The sequence below is a fragment of the Armigeres subalbatus genome, chromosome 1 (assembly GCF_024139115.2).
Source record: "Armigeres subalbatus isolate Guangzhou_Male chromosome 1, GZ_Asu_2, whole genome shotgun sequence".
NCBI classification, from domain to species: domain Eukaryota; kingdom Metazoa; phylum Arthropoda; class Insecta; order Diptera; family Culicidae; genus Armigeres; species Armigeres subalbatus.
The window spans coordinates 5131470-5155216 of record NC_085139.1 but is presented as its reverse complement, the minus strand read 5'-3'; the positions used below and the strand labels follow the sequence as shown (position 1 = coordinate 5155216).

Below are 23747 nucleotides of genomic sequence, written 5' to 3'. Positions count from 1 at the left end.
GGCTATACATATAGCAAGGGCGATAACATCTCAATATAAGCACTTGACTACAATTGTTAAACACTGAGTAGTTATTGAGGAAATTAACACAGTTATAAATAATAAAAGTTCGACAATCGGATCTTGTTATAGTAATGATTAGGAGTGCAACTGTAAATCTTAACTATCGATTTTTGTTAAATAATTAATAAATTGCTTTTCCTTGCTTCTTGTCTCTAACATGACTTATAGCCTTTATCTATTTCTGTCTGTTCCAAATTACCCACTGTAGGAATGGATCAAAATTGTCCTACCTAATGAATTTTAAGTTGGAGAACAATGGCATGTAGCCACAGCAGCGCCGGACTACGATAGTAGAAAACGTCACAATTATTATCTAACACAAACAGTAATCTCACACTCTACAGACAAAAGTTCACGTTCACATTGCATCGCATGTATTTTATAAATTGGCAAACAAATTAAAATTGCATGTCGGGCTTAATTTTTCCAACTACCTACCTCAAGCAAAATCAAATAACATTCCGAATGACGACGTTTAGGCGACGACTTTACGGGCTGGATAATTTCTTTCAATCAACTTACAAAATAATCATAAAATAATTCCCACAATCATTTACCGCACCGAGGGATCGTTTATTGTGTTGTACCGTTCGAGCACCGGTCGCATATTATCGTACACGTCGGTGCGCGCATTTTTCGCCAGAATGAAATCGAGATGGTTGAACTTTTTGTCCGCCACCAGGTTCGCCGCCACCACACGGGGCAACATCTTGTAGAATTCCTGGACGTCCCGTGGATGGACCATCCAGTCATTGCGCCCGTAGTAGATCAGCACCGGAGCGGACGAGGCCGTCAGGTTGTACATCGGCGGTTTCCAGTGGCTGTAGGTCTGAAGATTCTCCTTCCGGCCGTGATCGTACTGCCGGAAGTGGCCCGTTCGGGCGACTTGGGCAAAATGCATTAGCTGCCGAACGGATGCACCTGACGGAGCGTGTCCCGTGTAAGCAGCCATAAGTTTCTGGGGAAGAGAACAGATTATTTAGTTTTTTTTTTATAATTTGGAGTAGATGATCAATTTTACCGGAGAATAGGTCTCTGGATGAGGGCCAGTCAACTGTCCAATAAACTCCTCACATACAGTATCCTTAGTATTTTTCGGGCATAGAGACTGCATTAATTTGTGGTTATTCTCATTATATGGGAGAAATTCGTGGACATTCAGGGAATTGAAGACACCCATAATTTGATCCGCTAGATTAAGTAGTACTTGAAGTATTGGACTTCGCACTCTTTTGAGCACCACCGCTGGCGAGAGGGCCGTCATTAGAGCAATCTTCTGGTTGTACTCTGGGCGTGAACTGGTCATTGCAAAGTACGTGGTGGTGCCTTGCGAATGTCCAACGTATTGCAATTTGTCCGATCCGGTTTTGTTCAACGCATAATCAATCATGGCGGGCAGATCGTAGTAGCCGATTTCATGCCAGCTGAAGTCCCAATACTCCTCCGAATGAACCGACAATTCCTTGTGACGCCTCGAATACCGCGTTCCCCGGGCGTTCCCCAACCACACTTCGTAACCGTCATCGGCAAGATAGTAGGCGAGGCTGTTGTTAGGTCCGGTGATAACGAAATCTGCCGAACTGCCAAGCAAGCCGTGCATCACAAAGACGGGGAGTTTTTTCGATGTTGACGGTTTCCGTGGCATTATTCGGAACAGTGTAAGCATGTACCCGTCCTCGGTGGTTACCGAGTGTACCTCCACCTTGTAGCCATACTTTTCGATCAACTCTGGCTGGAAATTAGAAAAAAGGGAAATTTTGTTAATTGACTGAATTTAGAATATTGTCATATGTTTGCAGCACTGCAAAATAGAATAGAATCTTCCAAAATGGTAAGGAAACTCATTGTTATCGGATAGTTTGGCTCGTCAATGAATAAATTTTCTGTTTTGAGTAGAGGAACTGTTCCGTTTTCCATCTCACTGAACATATATTCATCTTATCGCAAAACAAAGAAATACGGCATCAATCTCGACGCTAATACGCGTGCTTACTGGTGAAAAAAATCACATAAATAAGAAACCAACCAAAAGCCTGTTCATTGCTTTGTTTTTATGGGATAGAAATAGGAGCTACGGGATGAAGTGCCGAACCATATGTTAAGTGCAAGTGATGATCAATCCCTCAGAACGAATGAATAGAGTCCAGAGTCTATAAGGGGCACACAATACGAACCTACCAACGATTGCCTAACTGCAATACCCCTTGCAACTTCTAGAAGTGGACGCAAAGATGCCATAGATATTAACTTGCTAGCTCAATGGTTGGGGAAATCTGAGGGTCTTTGAATGACTGTTCTTCCACCTACAAATCTGGACATAAATAAGATTGAATTCGATACAGGACGTGAGGTACTGGAACTATAACCCTATAACCATAAAAACTACATTGTCGGGTGATGGGAAATGTCAAAAAAATGTCATGGCAATGCTATTACTAATTTTATATTAACTTTTTCCAAAAGTGATTTACAGTTCAGATTTTTGGATTGACATGGAGTATTCAAAGAGTCCTAGAACTTTGCCGAACGGTAAATATTGTTCTAAATACAAAGTGTGAGCCATGAAAGCAAGATTAAAAAATCATAAGGGTTGTGTACAAGACACGACCGCCCGACGTAAACTACGTAAAACAGTTTGGTGAAATGAAGAATCTAGTGCCAGTGCAAGGATACATATTTGCAGCAGCTCTCTACAATACGCGCTCGTTATTCTGCTACGACGTCGAACTTTGAACAAATTCGTCTCGCCTCAATCTTCCTATGTTTAAAATGGTGTCCATGAGAAGAATCGATTAATTCCCAATAATGCATGTTTCGGATCACTAACGACCACACGACCCACGCCATAGGCTGGAATAACAAAACCAAATAAGAATCTTGAAAGAATTAAACTTGACTGCCACTGAAGCCATCCATGCGAATACATATTTGTAGCATCTCCCTCCGACGCGCGCTCGTGATTCTGCTACGGATGCCAGGCAACTTTATGGCGTCTCCAAGCGGTTAATTTGCACTTTGAAAAAAGTTCGCCTCGCCTCAATCTTCCTTTGTATAGAATGGAAGCCCTGAGAAGAACCGATTTTTCCAATATCCCATATGTATTTGGAATAAAATTTGCTCAGCAAAGGGATTTATGAACGGGATTGATTATTTTTGAATTTTTCACCCGGTTTGGAAAGGAATAACATTTTCAATAGTTTGCCATTGATAATGAATAGTTTTAATACTATTAGCAAATTAGTGGAAAGTTTCCGAATCTGTTAATAACAAAATCTCGAAAATCCGTCGAAAGATAAAGTCGCCATTACCGTTTGAAATCTTACATGATTTCGTGACGGTCCCCAATTTGGAAATTTTCGCGCGCGCGCGCGCGGGAGAGCAGTTTTCTTACAATTAATAAAGATGGCTCATTAGTCCCGCCTCTTTGTTGTCCGGTATGACTGCAAATATTATGAAACCGTCACACACTCACCAAAGGGGCGTGGCTACAGGTTCAACTTTATTGATTACAAGAAAGCAGCTCTTCCGCGCGCGCGAGCCATTTCGTTCGAGAGCTCCTACCGTTCGCGGAGCTCCTACCGGATATTTTATTCCCGGCGATGGTGTGGGTCGCGCGGTCGTCGTCATTAACATTAGCAGCGCTCAGTTTAAATTTTCTTGTATGATGTAAAAATTTTATGAAATTTGGCCACAATATTCTTTGATATGCAAAGATTGTTTAGGCCAAATTTGAGCATAATTAGTTACAGAAAACCCCCTGACAATAATAGAACAAAACCTGCCAAAGCCGTATTTATTTATTTGTTTATTTTTGACATTTTACACTCTAAAGTGCATTCATGTCCGAAATTTACATCTATAATATAATAAATACAAAATCATTTTTTTCTTGATCTGGTATTGTAGACTTTCCAATCAGAATCAAAGTAATTTTCGCAAAAATTTTCTTCTCCGTTTTGCACTTCCTTATGTGATTGGCATCCCTCATTACACGAACGTTTTGCGTCATGCCCTACGCTGCTGCTTGTTTCACTCGTACTCGTTGACAGCCGTCTCTTCTCTGCGATTTCGTTTTCGATTTCTCTTATCAAGTTATCTATACTTTGTTGGCCATTGTTACCGTCATCGTTGTCGTTATTATAGGCCTCGCTGGCTCCAGTTGAGACTGCCACTGGAGTAATGTTTTTAGCGCTGTTGGTCTGTGTGTCGACATCGTTCAATTTTGTTGGCGTATGAGAAGTCACGGTGGTTGGAGCATTAGCTTCTTTGCGGTAGGTCACAAGTGTCGTATGATGGTCCACTACGATGTGTGATGGTATTGCTTTCTCCAGCCTAATACGTACTACTCTCACACCATTCGGCACTCCTGGGAAGAAATTTTTCCATACTTCGTTGTGGATAGAGATGACTTTGCCATATAGCTCCATATGATCGGATATGATTTTATGATGGTGTTGTTTTTGTAGTCGTGGGGCTACGCCGGAGTCGTGCATCTCAATATACACGCAGTTTTTGAGGTTGTGTAACTGGATAGTTTTAACATCTGCCATGTCAATCTTTATATCTTCCTCGAGAAACTCCTTGAGCTGGTCAAATGGCGGTCGCTTTGGCAGGACACTGAAATCCACGACGAGAGTGTTTCTTCTGTGTGACATCTCGTGCCGAATGCAATTTTTCGGAACAAGAACGACACGAATAAATCAATGCAATAGACTATAGATATATGAATTGTGCGGAAAGACGTCTGTCGCGCGCGAGAAGTGGCTGTCAACTGCCAAAGCCGTAATTTCCCTTATTAACGATTGGCTACCATCAATGAAAGTAGCTCTTAAGTCACAACTTGAGGCGAGATGAATTTTGATCAAAGTAAAACTTAATTGCTTGGTGATGGCAGATTGTTTTCCGTCGGTAGTAGAATCACGAGAGCACGATTCAGAGAAAGACTTATAATTTTGGTAGATAGTCATCCATGCGAAAACATTTTTGCAGCTTCTCCGTTTGACGCGCGCTCGTGATTCTACATACATACAGAAAACATACGATGATTCAACTCATCGATGAGTTTTTAGGTGCTGAAATATTTAGGTGCGCGCGGGAGAGCAGTTTTCTTATAATCAATAAAGATGGCTCATTAGTCCCGCCTCTTTGTTGTCCGGTATGACTGCAAATATTGTGTAACCGTCACACACTCACCAAAGGGGCGTGGCTACAGGTTCAACTTTATTGATTACAAGAAAGCAGCTCTTCCGCGCGCGCGAGCCATTTCGTTCGAGATGTCGCGGAGAGCAGACCGTGGTACCACCTTCGGCATCGGCGGAGCTCCTACCGGAAATTTTATTCCCGGCGATGGTGTGGGTCGCGTGGTCGTCGTCATTAACATTAGCAGCGCTCAGTTTAAATTTTCTTGTATGATGTAGGAGGAATGACGGCTTTGGCAGGTTTTGTTCTATTATTGTCAGGGGGGTTTTTGTTGACCAAATTTTATGAAATTTGGCCACAATATTCTTTGATATGCTATGATATGATATGATATTTGATATGAAGTACTAACGATCGGCTACCATCAATGAAAGTGGCTCTTGGGAGCGTCCACAAATTACGTAACGCTTAGAGGGGGAGGGGGGTTGAGCGAAGTGTGACGACCCATACATAATTTTTAGATGCTTCATACAAAAAGTGTGACATAGGGGGGAGGGGGGGTTGAAAATGCCCAATTTTTGCGTTACGTAATTAAAGGATCTTCCCTTAAGGTGACTCGGGGAGGCACTACACACCGTGTTATTTTTCCTATCTTTTGTCTCTTTCTAACATTGTCACCTCGTAATTTCGGAGTGACGTATTTCGGTTTTCAGTTGTTTGATGTTACTGTAAATGTATCAGCATGTAGATTGCGAGTAAGCACGCGCCGGTGATACTTTTTCAAAATCGTATTTGTTGTAGAAAAAAAATTAAGCATTAATGATAATCAATAGTATCAATAGAATTGGCAAATTGCTGAAGGGTTTCCGAATCGATTGATAAGCAAATGTCGAAAATAAGATAAAGACGCTATTAGCGTTTGAAATCTATCCTAATTTTTGTGACAGTCTCGAATTTGGAAATTTCCGTTTTAAATCATGTATCTGAGTCTTCCCCTTAGACGAAGTTTACGTCAAAAAATCTGTAGCAAACATCAATACTGACGCCATACAATTCTTTTCAGTCATAATGCGAATCAATTGTTTGCATGGACTCCTTCTGACACTTGCTTGGGATTCAACTACCGACGTTAGCGTTGCGCTTTGAATAAAGTGCATCTCGGAACCGAATTCTTTTTCAATCATCAACAAGAAAAATACAAAATTAGAGTCTCGCGGGAAAATTTCATGTTGTGCCGACAACATCCAAATCGTTGCAAACGCCACATTAGTGAATAAATTGCTGTAGCAATCTTCCGATGACAGCCTATGCTCGGACCGGCACTAATGCTATGATTCCGCTACCGATGCCAAACAATTATGCTTTGTTCTATGAAGAAAGTTCGTCTAATATCAACATTCTCAATCACTAAAATCATACAACTCCGAATTACGCTAGAAAATTTCACAGAAGAATTTTCCAGTTCCTAACGGTTGCACTTGCACTGCAAATTATTTCAACTTAACCTTCCTCCCAAATATAATGATGGTCCTGAAAAGAACCGATTAAATGCCACTTATGTGAATTATTAACAGCAGCCACTGGGCTGCGCGACCGCCATCCGATGATTCGGCTCAACGAACGCCGTCGATTGCCAGATCCGACGAAGATGGGACAGGGATGAAAATGATGTGCTGCTGCTTCCACGACCGCCACCACCGACCGAAAAAAATTCATCCGCACCACCACACCGCTGAGACAGCCGTTGTCACTGCGACCGCTTCTGGACGCCCTGGTCCGCTCGCCGTGACATCCAGAATGAAAATGACGCGCGCACGCGAAACACGGGGCTTTTTATACCCAGGGAAAACGAAGCAGTGGATCAAAAGGCCCGTACCTTACTGCAATCTGATGTCCGTGTTGGGGATTTATGAACGGAATTGAATTTTTCACCCGGTTTGGAAAGAACCAACATTTTCAATAGTTTAACGTTGATAATCAATAGTATCAATATAATTGGAAAATTGATGGAGAGTTTCTGAATCGATTGATAAGCAAATGTCGAAAATCCATCGAAAGATAAAGACGCTATTAGCGTTTGAAATCTATCCTAATTTCGTGACGGTCTCGAATTTGGAAATTTCGGTTTTACACCCTATATCTGAGTCTTCCCCTTAGACGTAGTTTACGTCAAAAATGTCACGGATTGTCATGACATAAATGTCATTTAACACTAATTCGGCTCTAACGTCGCCAATATCATGTTTAGAGAAATTACCTGCTAGAAAAAGTTTTCGGGTTCTGTGAGGGCTACATGTTTACATGTAAAACAAAATTATAAATGACTTGTGAAAAAAGTTATTAGCAAATTAGTCTCATGACATCGAAATTACATTTCCCGTTACTGTGTCGGAGTGAGGGTGTGCAAACTTCAACACAATGGGGTAATTAACTAAATACACAAAAATCACGCGAAGGACGAGTCCTGAGCGGTTCCTTTGAGAACCCGTGTAGAGACGAACAAGAACCGTTTTGTTTACATTGAGCGTGGCTAAACTGGCCGATGAAATCCAGAATGAATATTTGAATTTGGAATATTTGGTGGAATGGTTCGTCTTGTCTTGATTTATTCAGTGAAAAAAAGCTAGAGCCATTTTTGATGAACACCAAAGCGAGACATAGATTGAACATTGATTACGACTTTATCAGACACGCAAACTCGTATGCTGGAGCTGGTATCACAAATGCAAGTAGAATAATCACACTGAATGAATTATTGCATAAGAATGTCATATTAGATATTGAAATAAAATTACTTGAATATATAAGTTTGTTCTTGATTTCAGCATGACATATCCAGGGGGCCGTGGGTCACATGGCTTATCATAAAAAGGGTCGCGATCCCGAAAAGGTTGGGAGCCACTGTCCTAGGGTATTAAATCTTAACGTTTTAATTTGTTTATAATTTCTTTTAGTTTTCTTTTAACACACTAACCAGATAATCATATTGTTTACATTCATTGCTAACATTTGATTTTAACAAATTTATGCAAACTTGGTCCTAAATTTAAAGAAAAAACACAAAATTATAGAAACTATCACCACCATGAGGTTAAACTTTCACAACCTCGAATAAGGTACAGTAGGGCAAGTTGAAATGCGGGGTCCGAATAAAAAATACAGTAGAATAACAAAACAATTTATTGTAACACTACTATTAATAACATTTAATTGGCAATAGATTATATTGTAAATGAAACCATAAAAATACATAAGAATACATTGTTATGAACCATTTACTCAGATGTAAATGAAGTTTTCGCAATAGAATGAACGGGTTGTTAAGTATCGTAACTATACAAAATCTGAGATTTTTCCAAACATTTTTATCGTCATACAATAGAGTGTATGGTTGAAATATCCGAACAAAACTATTCAAAATACAATGGATCTGAGTTCTGACTGCCATTCCCGCAAAATTGCAGCTACTAAAAGCAATCCATACCATTGTTTATTTTTCGCCCTCTGTAAAATCCAAACCAACTTTTTGCCGTACCAATGAAACAGGTTTCAAAATGATGTTTGGAGGAGTTTTTCATCCAATTATCACGGTAGGTGTTGATCCAATGTCGAATAAGCATAATGATTATGAAAAATCGATGGAAACCCGTTATAATTTTTGTATTCTGGTTGTTTGAAATTGCTCCGCATTTTCAACCCATTGGGGCAAATAGAAATGTGTGCTGCATGCATGTTTCAATGCATGTCTAAATGTGGTTCAAAGTCAAAAGTTCTACACTTTTATAAAACAATATTGAAAATTGAGAAATATCTCGTTCCTCCATGTTAAAACCACAATCAAAAAGAATTTAGACAGGATTTCAATAAATATTTCAATGATAATTATTTTAACTGAATTCCGCTAAATGGCAACCCGCGGAATTACTTTCGGTGAAAAAGTACATTCCGCGAAATGTCTTTCGGTGAAAAGGTGCATTCCGCGAAATGTTATTCGGAGAATTGATATGTTCTGGGAATTGTCGGCGAAATAGTATACAAATAGTTAACCATTTCTGGCGGTTAACTCATGGTGGCTATTTGCGCATATACGATAATGCTTGGATGCTGGCAGCGGTGGGTTGAAAACCAGCCACTGCCAATAATTCATTAAGCAGAAATCGGTAAATATTTCAATGATAATTATTCTAACTGATTTCCGCCAAATGGCAATCCGCGGGATGCAAACGATGATATTAAACCTTGTGCAAAGGTCCTCATGGTGAATTACGAAGCCAGTGCCTTTATAAACGGTCCGCCCGATTACCTGTCGGCATTGACCCGAATTCATAGACCGCAAAACCTCTAAGAAGCATATGCAGGTGCCTTGGAGCAGCATTCATCGAATTCGAGAAAAAAGGAAACATTAAAATTTCAAGAAACTAATTCAACAGGACCAGTTAAACCTCCCCAACAAATCAAACACCCTGCTCCATATTTTAATCAATATTCACGAGGAAATTATCCCTCAACAATGGAACAAAGACCTGCCTACCCTCAAAACCCTAATTATCCCAGAAACTCGAACTACCCCCAAAATCCAAACTACTTCAGAAACCCAAATTACCCCCAACAATCTGGCTATAACCGAGGTAAAAAATCCACAGAATTCAAACCATTTCTACAACCAACTTCGCGCTATTCTAATCTAATCTGATCTCATACTTGCGTAGCCAATACTTGAATTTTTTTAAATTGTACATCGGATATTAAACTAAGTGAAACGAAGCGATTTTTGTAACAGTTAATTTCACTTAGTTGCTCACTTGATTCTCACTAAACTTCTATCTTCCCCGAAGGCGGTAACGGTTAGTTTGAAGATCCAATACTATAGATACCTAATATATAATAAAAATCGTGTACGTATTTATGTATAATGTATATGAGCGTTTTGTTTTTGTGTTTTTTCTTCCTAAGCAATGGAGGGGAAGTCTGCTCACCAGACATCCTGGGTTATCCAGGTAGTGCGGAGTTAGGGACCACCTCCTACAGAATCTATGACAAAAGGTCGAAAGACAAAAGGTCGAAAGGACAAAAGGTCGAAAAACAAAAGGTCGAAAAGACAAAAGGTCGAAAGGACAAAAGGTCGAAAGGACAAAACGTCGAAAGGGACAGAAGGTCGAAAGGACAAAAGGTCGAAAGGGACAAAAGGTCGAATGGAACAAAAGGTCGAAAAGGACAAAAAGATTGAAAGGGACAAAAGGTCGATCAAGAACAAGTTGATAACAAATTTTGTGTATTCCAAAGGAATTTATGAAATGCATTTAACATCAAGCAGAAATTACACACCCATCTCATTAATCAAAGTTGAAGAATGAGCAATTTTCAAAGAAGGGGTAATGACTATGAAACAATAAATTAATGATTTCGTGTGTGTTACTTCTACGTGAAGTTAAACGATTTACAATGATATGGAAATGCTAATATCATCTTCCAAACTTGGACGTACATGTTCATGATAGCATTAGAGGCGAAAGTATAGAATTGATAGTTCCGTTAGGATACAGCATGAAGATATTCTTCCCTTATACGATTTGAAAGGAAGGTCGTGTGATATGTGCCATGGCACAAATATTGCCTTCCTGCTCGCTTTCAAATCGACTCCCGTATGAAAAAGAATATCAGTGTGCTGTATCCTAACGGAACTATCAATTCTATACTTTCGCCTCTAATGCTATCATGAACATGTACGTCCAAGTTTGGAAGATGATATTAGCATTTCCATATCATTATGAAACAATATTTTGAATATCTGAATTGTTGAATTAAAACCTGTATTGCTCGAGACAGAGTTGTCCTATACAGTTTGCAAAACATTGCTCTTTTATTTTTCATTATTTTTTTTCACTCCCTTTCACTTAACTTTTTAACACTATTTTTAATAAAATTTATTCAATGAGTGCAAATAATAGATGTATATCTAGGTTTTCTAAATGTTACTTTGATCTGTCAAAATAGCGCACCCCTCAGCCACGCAGACGCGTGCATTAAAAATACACCTGCGTGTAATACACGCCGGTATATTTTATGTGCGGCATGCGCCATTTTGACAAATTGAAGTGACATTTAGAAAACTCAAACATCCATCTATAAGTTGTACTTACTGTATGAATTATGTTTAACTGTTAAAAATTGTGAAAAATAAAAGAGCAGATTTTTTATCAACTATGTAGGCCAACTCTGGGGCGAGATTGATTCTCTCCGTTTCAGTTTCTTGTCTATTTCGACCTTTTGTCCCTCTCGCATTTCTTATTGATATTTTTTTCTTTCGACCTTTTGTCCCGTTCGACGTTTTGTCCTTTCGACCTTTTGTCCCGTTCGACGTTTTGTCCTTTCGACCTTTTGTCCCTTTCGACCTTTTGTCCTTTTCGACCTTTTGTCCCTTCGACCTTTTGTCTTTCGACCTTTTGTCCTTTCGACCTTTTGTCTTTCAACCTTTGTCCCTAACCCCCTCCAACAGCAAACAAGGGAGGCAGGACTACATCCCCGACCCGCTAAATCGTTTCCATTGCCGCCAAGCCCATAGTCCTTTCGGTACAACCAGAAAGTAATGCTTCAAAGGGGGGCCAGTGCACAACGCACCCTCGAGGTTGAATCTATGACAAAAGGTCGAAAGGACAAAAGGTCGAAAGACAAAAGGTCGAAAAGACAAAAGGTCGAAAGGACAAAAGGTCAAAAAGACAAAACGTCGAAAGGGACAGAAGGTCGAAAGGACAAAAGGTCGAAAGGCACAGAAGGTCGACCTGGACAAAAAGTCGAAAAGAACAAAAGGTCGAAAAGGACAAAAGGTCGAAAAGGACCAAAAGTCGAAAGGGACAAAAGGTCGATCAAGAATAAGTTGATAACAAGTTTCGTGTATTCCAGAAGAATTTATGAAATGCATTTAACTTCAAGCAGAAATAACACACTCATCACATCAATCAAAGTTGAAGAATGAACAATTTTCAAAGAAGGAGTAATTACTATGAAACAATATTATGAATATCTATATAGTTCTGTTAGAGATAAAAAGCATTGTTCATTTAGGAAATGAATAAAACTTGTATTGCGCGAGACAGAGTTGTCCTATACAGTTGGTAAAAAAGTTGCTCTTTTATTTTAAACTATTTTTGGCAACTAAATAAAAATCATTCAATGAGTGCAAATGATAGATGAATATCTAGGTTTTCTGAATGTTACTTTGATCTGTCAAAATAGTGTACTCCGCAGCCACGCAGGCACACGCATTGCATATACACCGGCGTGTAATATACACCGGTGTATTTGATGTGCGGCGTGCATCATTTTGACAGATCGAAGTTACATTTAGAAAACTCAACATCCATCTATTAGTTGTACTCATTGAATGAATTTTATTTAATTGTTAAAAATTGTGAAAAATAAAAGAGCAGAGTTTTTGCTAACTGTGTAGGGCAACTTTGGTGCTAGATTGACTCTCTTCGTTTCAGTTCCTTGTCCATTTCCCTTTCGATCTTTTGATCTTATTGATCTTTAGTTTCTTCCGACCTTTTGTCCCGTTCGACGTTCTGTCCTTTTCGACCTTTTGTCCTTTCGACCTTTTGTCCCTTTCGACCTTTTGTCCTTTTCGACCATTTGTCCCTTCGACCTTTTGTCTTTCGACGTTTTGTCTTTCGACGTTTTGTCTTTCGACATTTTGTCCTTTCGACCTTTTGTCTTTCGACCTTTTGTCCCTAACCCCTCGAGGTTAGCTGCGTGCCCTTGCAGCATCGAACATCGTGACTAGCTTTTTTAGAAGAAAACCTTGGTATCGTGCCAGCGCATTGCCGGCTTTCCAGGTGGCCTTACCACGCCCTATGTCCTCGGAAGGTGGGAAGGGTCGACTTCGCGCCTGCTTCCCTCTGCACGACTGGTATCAAGAATGATGATACCGCGTGCACCCCAAATTGATCTCCCCGCGCCAGGGTCTATTCGCCAACACACAGAGGGACTTGCCGACGCGGTGCCTACGCCTGCCCCAGCCTTGACGAGGACCCCTTTTCCGTCCTCGGGCTCGGAACCCGCCCGGTTGACCGACGCCGCGAAAGCGACGATACCATGTTGTTCTTCACGCGACCACTTGTTCGATAAAAGGATCGAGTTCGACCACAGAACATGACCACCGGTATGACCCATGAAGCCGACTCCGGTCCCTTGGAGCACCTCTTATTTGCGCCTGAACTAGCCATCCTTGGATCCACGCGCCACCTTCTGTGTAGCTCCGAGACGATTTGGGCGATAGCCGATAAAACGGCGTTCCAGCCAACTTCATCTTTACACATCCTCCGAACTAGGTTGTCCGGGGTAGTCCAGACCACATGTGGCAAGCATGTGGTCACGCAATGCACGAAAACGTGAGCACACGAGCACGTGTTCCGCCGTTTCCTCTAAACCTGCGCACACCAAACACTCGGGTGAGGCCGAGCAAGCCAGCTGCGTTACCTGCACTGTGATTTTGCAGCATGCTTAAACGCCGGGCACATCGAACCCCCCATGGAGTGCTTGCTGTTCACAGCTTTGCTGGTACAAATCAATCAATTGGGAGGGTTCGTGCAGCATTGTGCCTTATGACCCTCCAATCCGCAGCGTCGGCAGAGATTGCTTCTGTCAGGGCCTTTGCAGTCCCTTTGTTTGTGCCTCGGTTCCAGGCACTTGAAGCAAACTTCGGGTTGCTCGTATATGCCCACAGGGCATACCGACCATCCCACATTGGCGCTCCCTAACTTGACTACCTTGGAGGAGTCCGCTGCAGATAGCCGAACCAATGCTACCTGCGTCCGGACCTTTCCGTAGCCGATCGGCTGCGGTGGGCGTCTCCACTTCACACTGTCGCCGCAGTGCCGTGAAGGGTTCTTCGACTTCGGTGATCTCGTCCTGGTCTTTAACCCTTAGATTCACCTCCGTCGTGAGTGCCCTCACCTTGACCGTCTCGCCTAGGACTTCCTTCGCCAACTTCTTGTAGGCAGCGCCCTTTTGCGAGACGCCCCGCTTCAGCTCGAGGATCATCTCGCCCATCCGGGTACGTCTTATTCGACGTACGTCGGCGCCGAGTTCACCGAGCTTGACGTCACTCCTCATCGCCTTCAAGACGTCCGAGTACTTAGCCTCGTCCGTTTTGATGACTAGGGCATCGCCCCTGGAGCGATTGGCGTCTACTCTAGACTTCTTGCTACCCTCATTCTCCTGGGCCTTCTTTTCGGCCCTTGACGTCTTCGGTTTCCTCTTGTTCTTGACCAGAGTCTAGGAGGCGTCATCCCTCTCTATTTCCCTGGTGTGGTGCGGCTGAGAGATCTCAGCCTGCTGTATCCCCTTACCACCATCTTTCCTGGGTGGACGGACATTTCCAGGTCCTTCCTCCCCCGGTTTTGGAGGTACCTGGCCGGGGTTCAGCTTCCCAGCCCCACTACCCTTGTTCGGGATAGTAACCCTCCGCGCGAGGGAGCTCATCCCCTGGAGACTGTCTCCCCCGTTTTTGTGTCTGCTCCGTTGGAGCAGTCACCCCTGATGTGCCCGCAAATACTTGATCCTCAGTCTGGGTAGACTTTGACACCACCGTCTTCGTTAGCACGCCCTCGGTCGATTCGACTTTGCCCGAGTCCGCAAATCCTTGGGTCTCAGTCTGGGTAGACCTCGACTCCACGGATTTCACGGGCTTACACTTGGCCGTCCCGACCGCCCTCTCCAGCTTGGCGTCCAGCATCGACTTTCGAAGTTTCAGCAAGCTCCTCTTGAATTCTTTACTGATATTATGCTTCGATGCTGCAAAGTCGATGATGGCGTCCAGCTGTTCCGTCGCCACCTTGAAGGCCGAAAGCCCATCGCGTTTGCGGTTCATCGCTTTCACAAGCCATGGGCCGTCTATAACCTCTACCGGCGTAGCCTGGGAGATGGTTAAGTGACCCACGCTGGCGCTGCGCACTGAGCTGCCGACTATTGCCCCTGGCCTCCTAGGCGGAGACCTGAACAACCCACCTCTTGCGAAGGGGTTGTCGCCTACACTACTACCACTAATTGAAGAATTGACTTGGTTTTCCATTTTGGTCCCACGAGTTGCTCGGGAAAAGAGGTCCACCACGCCAGAGCCCAGCATGACGCGGTAAGGGACAATTACTGTAGAGGGTGCCCAGGTACCCCACAGGCTCCGTTAAAGGCCTAGCTCATTATTTCACCCCCTGGCCATGCATCCCCTCGGCACGGGTCGCTTAACGCCTTGGGATTAGGGGTTAGGGACGATGGTCCCGTTGGTCGCACCCACTCACTCTAGCTGATGTCAGAAGGACAACAGTGCCCAGGCTGCACTATCAGCTAAGTACGCAACCCTTAGCTAGCGATCAATTGTCATCGCCCGTCAATTGCCCGTGGAAGCGTGAGATTGGAACTTGTGAAAACCAGAGCTATGTAGGTCGCTCCTTCCCAGATGTCAACTCACCATTTCGCAGCCCGGTAAGAGTATGTTTTTTTTTCTTCCTAAGCAATGGAGGGGGAATCTGCTCAACAGGCCATCTGCGAGTTGTGGCGCCTGCCTAGGATGTGGTGGGGCTTGACAGTGGGCCCTGTTAAATTCCTATAAAAAGCTGCATGTATCCGCAAGTAGGCCCCACAAAAGCGACCGTGTGCCGCTCAAGCGCACAAGCCCAAGTCCTGGTGTTAGGTGGGACGCTAAACAGCCCTGACACGACGGCCCTCCGACGAGACAGGAGGTTTGCGCAGGCCCAATAAGCCGCCTTTAAAAACAACTATTACGAACGACATAGAAGATAAAACGACTCGATACAATCGGCAACGACCTAGGCGACGAATAAAGGAACACGATTGGAAGCTTGGAACATGGAACTGCAAGTCGCTAGGCTTCGCAGGTTGCGATAGGATAATCTACGATGAATTACATCCCCGCAACTTCGATGTCGTAGCGCTGCAGGAAATCTGCTGGACAGGACAGAAAGTGTGGAAAAGCGGGCATCGAGCGGCTACCTTCTACCAAAGCTGTGGCACCACCAACGAGCTGGGAACCGGTTTCATAGTGCTGGGAAAGATGCGCCAACGCGTGATTGGGTGGCCAATCAATGCAAGAATGTGCAAGTTGAGGATAAAAGGCCGTTTCTTCAACTATAGCATCATCAACGTGCACTGCCCACCAGAGTCTCTTAATTCTCGTGTATACATGGATGAGACAGTGTGCCATGAGCTACAAAAGCTCACGTAGCACCGAATCTGTGCGACGAGAGAAGCTAGCGCGCGCATAAAATAACTGAGTGAGTGTGTCTCAATGTACGCCTCATGAGACTCATCTCATGCGCTAGGAATGCATAGTTGGCGTTACTTAGGCAACGATATTATTGAATGAAAATTTTCTGCCCAAGCTGTTTTATGCACCTCCGCTGTTGTTTGCAAAGGTTGGCCATGGCAAACAGCGCATGAGCTGATCGCATTGAGATGTCTCAATGCGACTCACCAATGTTAATGTGAAGTACACAAACTTCGTGAGACTCGCGTGTGCTAAATTTTATGTGCGCGTAGCAGTCGTTGCTAAATCTCATACTTTTTTGTACGCGTGCATGATGTCTGCTGTCCACACGAAGGGAGACCCGACGACGAGAAAGAAGCGTTCTACGCACAGCTGGAGCAGACATACGATGGATGCCCACTGCGGGACGTCAAAATCGTCATCGGTGACATGAATGCACAGGTAGGAAGGGAGGAAATGTATAGACCGGTCATCGGACCGGATAGTCTGCACACCGTATCGAATGACAACGGCCAACGATGCATAAACTTCGCAGCCTCCCGCGGAATGGTTCCGAAGCACCTTCTTTCCCCACAGAAATATCCACAAGGCCATATCACCTTACCAAGAAACGGAAAACCAAATCGGCCACCGGAACCTTCTTACGAACGAGCGTGAGGTGATCCAAAGGTGGCGGCAGCACTACGAAGAGCACCTGAATGGCGATGTCGCAGACGAAGATGGCGGTATGGTGATGGACCTAGGAGCACGCGCGCAGGACATGCGACTTCCGGCTCCAAATCTCCAGGAAATCCAGGAGGAGATCGGCTAGCTGAAAAACAACAAAGCCCCTAGAGTTGACCAACTACCAGGATAGCTGTTTAAACACGGTGGTGAAGCACTGGCTAGAGCGCTGCACTGGGTGATTACCAAGGTTTGGGAGGATGAGGTTCTACCGCAGGAGTGGATGGAAGGTGTCGTGTGTCCCATCTACAAAAAGGGCGATAAGCTGGATTGTAGCAACTACCGCGCAATCACATTTCTGAACGCTGCCTACAAGGTACTCTCCCAAATTGTATGCCGTCGACTAACACCAATTGCAAGAGAGTTCGTGGGGCAGTACCAGGCGGGATTTATGGGTGAACGACCTATCACAGACCGCCATACGCCATGTTCGCCATACGTTAGGTATTGCAGAAAAGACGCGAATACAACGTGCCCACACATCATCTATTTATCGACTTCAAAACCGTATATGATACAATCGTCCAGGACCAGCTATGGCAGCTAATGCACGAAAACGGATCTCCGGATAAACTGACACGGTTGATCAAGGCGACGATGGATCGGGTGATGTGGGTAGTTCGAGTTTCAGGGGCATTCTCGAGTTCCTTCGAAACGCGTAGAGGGTTACGGCAAGGTGATGGTCTTTCGTGTCTGCTATTCAACATCGCTTTGGAAGGGGTAATACGAAGAGCAGGGATTAACACGAGTGGTACAATTTTCAATAAGACCGTCCAGCTTTTTGGCTTCGCCGACGACATAGATATTATGGCACGTAACTTTGAGAAGATGGATGAATCCTACATCAGACTGAAAAGCGAAGCTAAACGGATTGGACTAGTAATCAACACGTCGAAGACGAAGTACATGATAGGAAGAGGTTCAAGAGAGGTCAATGTAAGCCACCCACCACGAGTTTCTATCGGTGGTGACGAAATCGAGGTGATTGAAGAATTCGTGTACTTGGGCTCACTGGTGACCGCCGATAACGATACCAGCAGAGAAATTCGAAGACGCATAGTGGCTGGAAATCGTAGGTACTTTGGCTTCCGCAGGACGCTCCGATCAAATAGAGTTCGCCGCCGTACCAAACTGACTATCTACAAAACGATTATTAGACCGGTAGTTCTCTACGGACACGAGACCTGGACGATGCTCGTGGAGGACCAACGCGCACTGGGAGTTTTCAGAGGAAAGTGCTGCGTACCATCTATGGCGGGGTGCAGATGGCGGACGGTATGTGGAGCAGCCAAAGAACCACAAGTTGCCTCAGCTGTTGGGAGAACCATCCACACACCGCGAAAATCGGAACCCTAGTAACACAGTTCAGATAGATTTGGTTGCAGCAACTCCAATGAGACTGGATTTGGTCGCATATGAGTCACAGTGACTGTGACTGATATGTCACACGTGTGCTACTCAGGAAGACTGCGGTGGGCCGGGCACGTAGCCAGAATGTCGGACAGCAATCCGGTGAAAATGGTTCTCGACATCGATCCGAAAGGAACAAGAAGACGAAGTGCACAACGGGCAAGGTGGATCGATCAGGTGGATGACGATTTGCGAACCCTCCGCAGACTGCATGGTTGGCGAAGTGCATCCATGGACCGAGCTGAATGGAGAAGACTTTTATGTGCAGAATAGACCACTCCGGCCTTAGTCTGGTGATAAATAAAAAAATGTCTGGAATAAGGATAGGGAAACCGAACCAAATTTTAGAGAAGACGAAACGATTTATAACAGGATCCCAGGAAATCGCAATAAGAGAAAACCAAAATATAAGAAACAAATAGTAAAAACCAATAGAAAGAAAACAGTTGTCGACAGAAGAAACATACGGTTACATAAAAGTAAGTTAAAACGGAAAAGGAAGAGCTTACATTATAATTCTCCTCATTTTAGATATCCCTCCTACTTATCTACATACTCCCGCTCCTGACCGCATCATCCCTACTTTACCCTAAAAATCTCCACAAAGATCCGATACTTTTCCTCAAAACACGAGAATGTAAAATTCAAACAGGGACCTTGAAAATTGCTCACCCGATAAATCTTACAAATTTGCAAGAATCCATTGACTACATGAACTCATCTTTGTATGTATGTAATTAGCCAGGGACAACCCGTTAGGAGATATAATTAGGCACAAAATGAAAACAATTTATAACAACTTACTGCAGATAAAACCTGAAGAACAAAAAATATCAAAAAGGTAGGATCTATTAGGGACTACATGGAAATGGCTAGAGGCTAAAGCTAGAGGCTCGCCGGACGCACAGGACTTGCGTATTATTAACTCAACTACGAACGAGTTAATCCTCCAAAACAATCAACAGTTCGATGTCAACGACCGCTTGAATAAAAAAATCTACGATTTAACAAAAAGTATCAACAAAATCATCAACAGTATAAAAACGAATGAAATAGTAAATGATGTTTCAGTCATCATCACGGTAATAAACATCGACACGATTAATAAGATTTCAAAAGTCATCCAAGACGCCATCATCCTTTGGAAACCATCCAACATTGCCCATAGAGTGCTTTCCATAGAGGAAATATCGTTTATAAAAACGCTTTTATAAAATCAATGAGTAAAAGTTGATATTCCATATGAATCACTTCGACACGTTGTACCAAAATTTGCTGCGAACCACGAAACATTAATCTACATCCTCCATATTCCTCGTTTGGATAAAGAAATAAATACGATAGTACGAGTTTATTCTCTAGCTCACAAAACACAAATTATCTCTAAATTCCCGGAATACGTCATTAAGAACAAGGAAATACTATACAGAACAAATAACCCAAACGAGTTTGTCCAAAAAGCAGCATATCTGAGAGAGATTCATGATCTATGTATCTACTCTCTCATTTTTGGAAGAGAGTCAACATGTAATTTAAGTTTTTCCAATACATCAACCGAATTATTGATAACAGAAGGTACTCTGCTTGTTCAAAACGCACAAGATAACATATTATATAATAACTGTGAACCAGATAACAGCACCCTGAAAGGGAACTTCCTAATAAAATTTTCAAATTGTTCCATAACCCTAAACAACCAAACGTTCCAAAAGGACGAAATTGTCCGCAAAAGCGATGTCATCTCTGGAGCATTCCATAATATCAAGATCAAATGGAATTATCATCACGATTTGGACATATCAACAATCAATAACGAAACTCTCGGAAATAGGAGAAAAATTAAACATGTCTACCTGGAACAACACAAAATCCAATTCAAATTCTGGGCTCTGCTTGGTGGACTTTCCTTTACATACATCATCATTTTATTTATCTTCTTCATCATTTTCAAGAATTCATGCAACTTCCAAATTCGAGTACCGAGACGTCCCTCACTTAAAGGGGATATCCTTAACCGATTTACTCGCAACAAGTTGCATTCGACGCAGGATACTCTACCATTGTTTCCTATTGTGCTCGGAAGTTACGGCCAAAATACCACTTTTTTATAGAAAAATTGAGTAAAAAATGTCACTTATTTTTCAGGCACTTATCCTTAACCAATTTATTCGGAACAAGTTGCATTCGACGCAGAATACTCTACCATTGTTTCCTATTGAAATCAAATCGGACTATGGGCTCGAAAGTAATGGCCAAAATACTATTTTTATAATTCACGAGAAAGGCTCCATCACCGCTAGGTGGATTAATCAGGGTTTTTACGGAATAATCGCGTAAAAAAGTGTCACTCATTTTTCGGGCACTTATCCTCAACCGGTTTGCTCGCAACAAGTTGCATTCGACGCAGAATCGTGTTCCATTGTTTCCTATTGATAATCGGACATGATCGGACTATGAAATCGGATGTTATGGCCAAAATACTTCGTTTACGGCATAATCGCGTAAAAACGTGTCACTCATTTTTCGGGCTGAGTTTTTTCACTCAAAAACATCTTACGCCGGACCCAGAATCGAACACACAATCTCCAGATTGGCAATCCTACGTCTTTTCTCGTAAGGCTAAGCGGTGATTCCGACATTTACTGAAAGTTTTTTTCACTAAAGCATAAGCTGCTTTTCTAACTAATTTGCTTCTAATAAAATAGGTACCACTAAAAACATTGCTTGAAGGCAGAGCCCATCAAATTCAAGATGTTTAGTTTTAAAAAAGTTCCTTTTATGAAACAATTTGTTTAATGTAGACTTGCAATCACATAGCAAATCAGTGTTTTCTCTGTATTGTAAATTCCTTACATTAGCGAGTATTCCGCATAGTGAATTAGGTCATATGGATTTACACGGATTATAATTAATGTCGTGCGAAAACGGTGGGGCTCTCACAACAAACAATTGCTCTTGCTGCTTCAATCGGAAAGTAACGTTCGCGTCTTAGAGTAGACATTCATAAAATTTTAAAACTACCTTAACTGTTGGTAGAAATCGATTTAATTGTTTTGTATCAACAATATCGGCATTTAATTCCCTGACACTCGAAAAAAGACAACTGCTTTGTGATAATTTTAGCGATATGTTTAAGTATCGTGAATTAAGTATCCTATCCTTATTTGGTTCCTTATAAGTATTTTTTTTGTTTTACTTATCCCGGGATTTTCGAGATTAAAGAAATCCTGGGTGGACTCTCTACTAACAATCTGTCAGAACATTGTTTTTATCGTGATCGCTTAGACTTTTGGTACATTTAGGTATGCGATTAAGGTGATAAAAGATAAAACGTTAAAGATAAACCATATACAGAAAAAAGTTACACACCTTCCTAATGTGGCATTTTACTTACAACTGTTAAGTCTCCATCAGTATCATCGATTTGAAACCAATTATCTTCCTGGTCCGTTTGAATGTCGTTTTCTCTTTTTGAAAAATCATCTTCATCTGGATATCCTAAAACTGCACCGTTCAATACCACAACCGCCGAAAATAGCAAGCACCAGCATCGAAATGCTCCCATGTTGTTGTGTCGTAAGGAAAATATAGGATCCGAAAAACAAACAGTAAATCGCGTATCGAACTACGACCGGGTAGACAACCGCCGAGGCAACGTTCTGATCAGAACTGAGCCAAGTTCAAGATTTTATCAAGTTCATCAGGCTCCGGCACACACCGGACCGGCAGCAACGTCATCGCCTCCTCCACCGCGTGCGCGTGAGGATCGAGTTCCTCCTCCGACATCTCGCTGTGTTGTTATCGGCGAATCAACCCCTCCGGGGGAAGATTACATCTGTAAACAGTGCTGTTCTATTGGGTGCTGCTGACTTTGTCGCTTTGCAGCACCGGCGAACGTTCTCGCGGGCAGGGAACTGCTCGAAAATGTTCGTGTGATCCAGCGGCACGAGAGGTGCTCGCAACCGGACGTCAAGCGTCGTCCTACAGTGGTTCACAGTAGAAAAAATGCATAGGTAATAATCCGGGACTACGAATTGCTCCAATTACTGTAAGCATCATCACGTTCACGTACTATGTGTGCGAGGTCGCTCAACTCAACTAACGAGATCCATTCGATCCGTTGATAATAGATTTCATTGTTGACTTAGGAATGTTTTAGGACTGCTGTTCATGTTGTTCTGCAATGATTTTTACATGTCTTTTCTCTTGGAGTCATTTTTTGACCAGTCAACATACCCATCCCAGTGTGCGACGCCAATAGTTCCTCCAATCAATGCATTTCCATTCGATAACAAACAACGACGACGACGACCAACATTGCGACCTACTGTATAGTGTACAGCAATTGCATGAATTATTGTGCACTTTATAGCAAGCCTCGTTCGAAGCGACTTCAACCTGACCCGACGGAAGGTTGCATTCTGCCATAGTGACATGGGGACAGGTTTTCTTCCGCGTGTGCATTTTATCGGATCAGGTAGGATGAGACGTTGTTCATGCGGTTCAATGCACATCATCGGAGGGCAGAAAGAATTTGAAATGTTTTGCGCGCATTTCTGGAAAATTTCTTCCGCTATGCAAGATGCTACGCTATGCAAAGTAGATCACCCTGAACGAGTGCATTGTACACTTGAATGTTTTGATCTTTCTAGATGAAATAAGAGTGTATATTTGTAAGGTAGGTCAGAGCATAGGAGCAGCCGAGATTGGGAACAGGGGGATGACTTTTTCAGATCTTCCGTGTTCTAATTTTGGGCAATATAGAAAATCCATTTGAAATAATATTATATTTTGTTCATGATGATTTTTGAAGGATGCTTCAGAGCTCAGACGATATCATTTGGTCGAACTACAAATATTTTTACTTAGAACAACAATGAGTCAGATGTGGAAAATGAGCAGCGAGGAATGAGAAGTGAGAAGTTCTAAGTAGAGGAAAATATGAAATCGAAAAAAGTAGATGATAAAAAGAAGGAAGAGGAAGGAGCAGGTAGAATTAGAAGAATAAAATCGCTTGTTGCAGATCATCGTTAGACCATTCGTTTGATTAGCACACTTGGAAGCTGCAATGAAACATGCTCGGAGCATCTCCAGATCCCAGGTTGCCACAAATGGTCCAGCCTTGACGAGTTTT

The 23747-nt window shown here is 42.7% G+C and overlaps 1 protein-coding gene across 1 annotated transcript; it reads right to left on the bottom strand.

Moving 5' to 3' along the window:
• Window positions 1-611: 611 nt before the first annotated feature.
• LOC134208023 (lipase 3-like) lies at window positions 612-22297 on the bottom strand. Its single transcript, XM_062684124.1, has 3 exons — window positions 22008-22297; window positions 1085-1795; window positions 612-1021 (listed from the first exon to the last, which is right to left on the bottom strand). The coding sequence occupies exons 1-3, from the start codon at window positions 22176-22178 to the stop codon at window positions 617-619; spliced, it is 1287 nt and encodes a 428-aa protein (XP_062540108.1). The 5' UTR covers window positions 22179-22297; the 3' UTR covers window positions 612-616.
• Window positions 22298-23747: the final 1450 nt, after the last annotated feature.